At 33.6% G+C, this 7,017-nt stretch overlaps 1 protein-coding gene across 1 annotated transcript; it reads right to left on the bottom strand.

The window, feature by feature from the left end:
* On the bottom strand, positions 2,031-2,543 carry LOC109235839 (E3 ubiquitin-protein ligase RHA2A-like). Its single transcript, XM_019402088.1, has one exon. It carries the CDS (start codon positions 2,541-2,543, stop codon positions 2,031-2,033), a length of 513 nt encoding a protein of 170 aa, XP_019257633.1.

The raw sequence follows: 7,017 nt of genomic DNA, 5'->3' as shown, positions 1-7,017 counted from the left end.
CAAAACACGATTTACCAATTTCATAAACTCACGTGCTCTCTCTGGCACTCTAGTTCTTTTATCGCTATCATAAATCTCGAAACGGCCAGTTGTATACTGCCATAAGTATCTCCATCTACGAGAGACGTAACAGGTTTTTGCTGCCTCTGTTACGGATAAATATGAAAGAATAGCTATAAGCAAATCATTATTTAATTTGTCAATCTTACACTCCATAGCCATGGGATCATGTCCAGGCCGAACACGAGAGGTACAATGCTGTTGATCAGCCATTTCTTCTTAGTTAGGCGGCGGAGACAAAGTAAAGGTACCTTTTGCAGGAATGAATTTAGGGTTTATAGGCAAAGGTTATAAGCCTGAACAGATTGGATTCGGTCCGATTTTGGAGAATTCGGATCCAGATAATGTATGTATAACGTACATAGGCAAAACACGGTAAAAACTTACCCGCACATATATATATACATATATATAATATGTGTTTTGCATATGGACTTCAATCATTTAACCATGATAAATTACATGCATTCTCATCTAATTAAATTAATTAACCATAGTGAGTTAATATAGTTAGGTTTACTTTGGTCGGAAAACAAGTTATATCATGATTAATAATGCCGGAATTAGTTATTGTGGATTGGCAAGGCTCTCTCGGAAACAGCCTCTCTATCCCTCCGGAGCAGGGCAAGATCTGGGTACACTCTACCTCCCTAAACCCCACTAGTGGGATTCTACTTGGTTGTTATTGTTGTAGTTTTATTGGGATTAGTTATCCTACCCTTCCATAGGGATAAAAAATTACTACAATCCCGAGATAACTAATATCGGGATTAGTTATACCACGATTTTATCCCTATCAAATATGGGTTGATTAATTATCCTTTATCCCCGTACCAAACTAGCCCTTATACTTTCAAATTATAGGGACTTGTTTGTTCATAATAATTTTTTCCTTTTTTCCGAAACTCATTAAAATATTATTTGGTTATACATTAAACTGAATTTTTGAAGATGAGTTTCAAGTTTGAAAAAGTGGTAAACTTTTTCTAGTAAACAATATTTTCCTTTACAATTTATTTTTAAATAAAATACATGTCCAGACACAATTTCAGTTTTCAAATACTTCGTTTCAATTTAACTTCAAAAATTATTGAACTTTTTTTAATTAAAAAAAAATGCACGTTATTATGTCCAAATGCCTACTAAGTGGATTACAACTAAAAGTCTCATTTTTTAAGACCTATAACAAGTAAACATGAAATAGGAGTCTCATGGACATGTATATTAGTTCTAGACGGGATAACGGAGGAGAGTTTTGATAAGTTGGTTAACAGCTTAAAAGTTATCATTCTCATAATACGTGGTCGTACTATTCTAAATATAAAATTAAATAAATGACCAATATTGTATTATAGCCATAAATTTAAAGTCCTAAAATCTATACCTCGAATCTCGATAGCATATTATAATCGAAAATAACTAGGAAATACACATAGCTTTTGCAAATTATATCAAAGACCTAAACCCAAAAAAAATACATAAGCTTTCCTATTTTCAGAGAGGACTGGAAGTGTAAAAATTGAAATATAAAATCATATTAAAAAGTACTCCTTCTAACAAAAACAAAAGCTTTTTTACATCTACTCAGTAGCGGAAAAGAGGCAATCATGTGGTACAGCGGATGGAATTACTCCTTCCTTAACCAGAGGATATGAAAAAATCCATTGCAGAGAACGCATCCCCCGAATGGGATCCTACGCGGCGCGAATTCGAATATAGTCGGACTCCAATGCAGGCACCGGACACCGAATGAAAAACCCAAAAAAAAAAGAGACAGTCATCAATGCTCTTCAAAAGAAAGAGGAGGGGGGAAGGAAATGACATAATTTCCTCCCCCCAAAAAAAAAAGAAACTCTAACTGTATTCATAAAAAAATGGAAGAAAAAAAAAAGAACAAAAAAAAAAAGAAAAAAGTAAAGTGTCTCATTTTGATGAATTCTCATATCATCATCATCATCGACCATGGACACTCAGCTCAACGAGAACCAGGTCAGCAAATCACCAGCAACGCGGCGGCGCGTGATCACCACGCCCTCATCGGAGACCAAACTCGACCGGCAAAGCGGACAATTAAAATTAAGCGTATTGAACCACCCATCCAAACACTCCGTGTGAAACACGTGCCAGCATGCTAACTTGCGCACCGGTTCACCATCACTCAACCGGTTCAAGCAAACCACACAAGTCCCCGAACCGGAATCAGTTTTTTCATCCCCTTGGTAATAATAAGATAACAACCGGTTCAGATTAAGCTGCTCGGCGAGGAAAATAATTCCGGTTAGACCGGACCCGACAACTTCGTATAAAGAATCTTCGAACTGATCGGGAAATAATCGGGAACAAGAAGAGAAACCAAAACCAATGAAGTGAAAGAAAGTGAAGATAACGGAACGGAGATAATTAACGGAGTTAGCAAAAAGGGTTACCATTAATATTGGGATTGATTCAGAAGAAATGTCAGTTAACTGGTTTTGTAATCCCATATTTTTGGTTACTACTACTATACTATTGTAACTATTCTATGGTTTTAGTGTTTGCTTACACTTTTTTTCTTTGTCTTCAATGGAAATGGGGTTATACTTATATATAATTGAAGTGTGTGTGTGTGTGTTTTTTTATACTGTTATTTTGGGGGGTTACGTGGGAAGGAGAAGAAAGGGATAGAAAGCGAGGGGGGTGGTTGGTTGAGTATGTGAAGGAAGCAACAAGTACGTTAATATCCTGCGTTTACATAGCGTTCGGGGAAAGGTCGTATTGCAATACGGTGTAATGTAGGCATCCTACAAATATAAGTGGCTGATTTTACCGTTGCTCTAAGACTCTTATCTTCATTATTATAAGTATCGGGTTGTTTTAAGAGCCCTCCAAGCATTATTATAGTTGTGAATTGAACCCATGACCTTATGTAGATTTTGAACCCCCTTGACTACTAAACTATACTTTTGGATTGTGTTAAGGGTGTTCAAAACTTAATATATAGAGGTAAAAAACATATTTTGCCTTATATATACAGTGTAATTTTTCGGCGAAGGGTGTTCGGGTGAGCACTCTTGCGCCCCCTAAATCCGCCCCTGCCTCCAAGACTTCACTAATACTTATATATTATCTTCCACCAGTATAAATATAAAGTATTCGCGCTTATAACCTAGTGTTTTTTGTTTAGGTTAGGATTTAAATCCTAATCTTCAAAATTTTCACCCATCTTATTTAACCATTAGACCACATTTTTAGGTGCTTTTTTGGAAGATTGAACATGTAAAACATCTATGCCATGATGTTATTTTTAATTTTTTGTTAACTACTAGTATTGGATATGGATTTAACTAGTTTATACTCATAACATGGGATTATTTTATCAATATCATTTAACAGTTTATAATAAGATACTACTTATTTTTCTTTCTCAGACAATCAATGTCCAGAGACTCCCCTTGTACCAGATTTTGAATTTTCCCAAATATTTACCAAGCGTTGGGACATAGATTTGATTGAAACTTGAAAAAAGAGTTTTTAAAGTTGTTTTAAAAATTAATTTTTGAAAGTTTAAGTTGTACTTGGACATGTATTTTATTTGGAAAAAAAAAAAGTTGAAGTTTTGTGAGTAGAAGAAAAAAATTCACACAAAAACTGCTCTACACCAGTTTTGCATTTTTTGGAAACTTGAAAAAAAATTCAAAAATATTAAAATGCTGATATTCCATGATTAAACAATGAGCTTAGAAATAAAGTTGAGAAAAAGTAATTTCTTTTTTTTAGCAAAAACAGCATAACAAACAAGTTGCAAAAGTGTATCTGTTTTTGGTAAACTCAGTTTTCCAAGATTTTTAGCCAAACACCATAAGTTGTATGTTCTTTTTTGGACTTGTTAGTCTGTTACTAGCCACACAAATAAATGAGAAGAAACTTTGTTTAATACTCCCTCCGTTTCATATTAAATAAGGTAGTTTGACTCGGCACGGAGTTTAAGGAAAAAAAGAAAGACTTTTGAAATTTGTGGTCTTAAAAGCTTAAAGGGTAATGCTTTGTGGGGCCATGACTTTTGTGTGGTTATAAAAACTTTTCATTAAGGGTAAAATGGGTAAAATGAGGAGTTTAAAGTTGAATTATTTCCAAATTTAGAAATGTGTCATTTATTTTAGAACAGACTAAAAAGAAAAGTACCTCATTTAATATAAAACGAAGAGAGTACTTAATTGTACGAACAGGGATATTCCTTTCAATATTCCATCAATTAAATGTGATGAAATTAGTTTTAAAGGAGTTGAATCGTGAATATGTAAAGAGAGCAACTCTTGAGTCACTTTACAAATAGTATTGTTTATTCAATCAACAAGTGGTAAGGACTTTTAAACCAATAGAAATCTTGAGTGTCATCACATTATATATATATATATATATATATAATTCTCACTCGATGTTCAGTATCCTGTATTGTATTCCAACTAATACGGCTTTGTATCGTATAAGACTCACTAATTAAATGAGAAAGTGTTTCTTATGAAAATTCCTTTTATTCTCGTGACTCGAACACGAAACTTCGTGTTAAGGATAAAGGGATCACGTTCATCCCACTATGACCCTAAACACTGAATAAGGACTTGAGAAAATGTTTTGGCCAATAGAAATCTCGAATTTTAGCAAGGTTTAAAAATGACCAATTATGCCTCAAAAGGAATGAGTCTTCAAAATGACTTTCTTGTAATAGAAAGGAAAGGAAGCTTTGTGGAAAGTCTAGTAAACTCTAATTATATGATTATAATTCATTTGTAGTGCTTTCAATGATGAGTAGTATTTGACTTCATTGCCTCCTTCTATTGGCTTTGGTTTATATTTTGTGAAAATTTATGATTATAATGACTTCATTGCCTCCTTCTATTGGCTTTGGTTTATATTTTGTGAAAAATTATGATTATAATGACTTCCTTGTAATAGAAAGGAAAGAACTACCAAAAGATAGGACGGAGTGATAAGTAGTCTTTATTTTTAATTAGGTGTCTCGAGTTCGAGAGATGTGTATAAAATTGCCCTTTAATAGAAAATATTTTATCTCCGAATAGATTTTTTTGAGCATGAATTCTGATTAATCAGCTCGTATAATGAATATCGATCACCGGGTAAAAAAGTAAAAATACAATGGAAGGAAAGGAAGCGTTGTGGAAGCTCTAGTACACTCTGATTATACGAATTAAAAATCATTTTTAGTGCTTTCAACGATAGTGAAGCATTTGATTGCCTACTTCTATTGGCTTTGGTTTATGTTAGAGATTTTTACCTCCTATAGCAAAGGTTAACGCCTTATTTATTTTAAACAATTATTATTTAAAAAATTATATTCTATAGATACCTTTTAATTATAGCAAAATATCTAATTTTGGTTACCTCCTACCCCTAAGCCACTAAATACGCTATTCAGTTACACTATTTTCTTTCTCTCTCTACTTTGATACATGTCATTCTCTTCCACCATTCCCTAAAAACACGATGCTCAATCTCAAAATTCCTCTCACCCACATCACATACGTTCTCTCCGATCCCAATTTCTCCAATTCCATCGGACGTTGCTTTGGCTCTTCTTCGCCATTGTAATTGGAACATGACTAAAGCTAACGAAGAATGGTTCGCTAATAAACTCGAGGTTAGTAAAGTTATAGGTATGTTAATATTGGAGAAAGAAGAGTCCTTATTCTGCCACCATTGCTCGACGACGTCATCTTCTCGAGGTTCATCTTCTGGAGAAAGAAGAGTCCTAATATTGGATAAACTCGAGGTTCTCAACTACCGTCATCTTCAATACAAGATTCAAGCTTTAACAGAGTCCTTATTCTGCCACCATTGCTCGACGGCGGATTCGCCGAAAATTAGGGTTTGTTCTTGAACAAAGACGACGGAGTTTGGGGCTGAGCAACTTGATTTTCTGTTAATATATTTCAATGTATTTTTCAACGTATCACGCTTTAGTTTCATGTATTTCATTGTATTCATTGTCTTTTTTTCATTGTAATTCAATGTATCTTGCTGTATTCCATGTATTTCATTGTATTCACTGTCTTTTTTTTAATTGTATTTCAATGTATCCCGTTGTATTCTATGTATTTCATTGTATTCACTGTCTCTCTATATGCCATGAATGTATTCATATGTTTTTTTAATTAATATAATTTATGTATTCAGATGTATTATATAATTTCTCTGAAGATTGCTATATTTTTTGGGTATTTTTCGGTTGAGAATCTTTTTTATAACCGAAAATACAAATTTTGTGTGTTAAAATTGAGTTCTTTTGAGTTATATTAGGAGTCTATTATGTTAATTGATACACTTTCCGTTTAAAAACAGTGTAATCCCCTGTTTCACGCCGTGAATACAGTCGAATACACTCGAATACAACAACTGATTAGCTGGACTTCCCTGGTTCACGCCTATTTTTGCTATTGTACTCATGAATACAGTAGCTTAAATACATCTAATACATCTTATAACAACAGAAAACGTATCTACAATCCGTAATATAGCAAATGGTATCTATAGATAGCTAATTACCACTAAAAGATAGTGCTTTATGAAAATTTCTCTTTATATCAGGGGTGGCAATTTGAGCCCAAATCCTTCCAACCCGCCTAATCCGCCCAGAGATTAATGGGTTGGGCTAAAAATATTTTAGCTCATGGATCAATTTGGGTTGAGCCCAAGTTAACCCATTAATTTTTATAGCCCATTCTGACCCATTAAGCAGCCCAAATACAACCCATGAAACTCACCCAAAACAAAGGGATCTCAACCCAACTTATCTAGAAATTTACTTAGTTGCCCTAATTTTACTTCTTTTTTTTTTGTATTTTTTGTATTTTTAATTTTCTGTTCTTTTGTTTTTCTGCACCACCCACCCGCAAACCCCCTAAAAAAATTGTTTTTTTTTTGTATTTTCAATTTTCTGTTTTTTGTTTTTCTGCACCACTC

This window comes from Nicotiana attenuata, chromosome 12 (assembly GCF_001879085.1).
Source record: "Nicotiana attenuata strain UT chromosome 12, NIATTr2, whole genome shotgun sequence".
In the NCBI taxonomy this organism is placed as follows: Eukaryota; Viridiplantae; Streptophyta; class Magnoliopsida; order Solanales; family Solanaceae; genus Nicotiana; species Nicotiana attenuata.
This window is presented reverse-complemented; position numbering and strand designations above follow the sequence as displayed.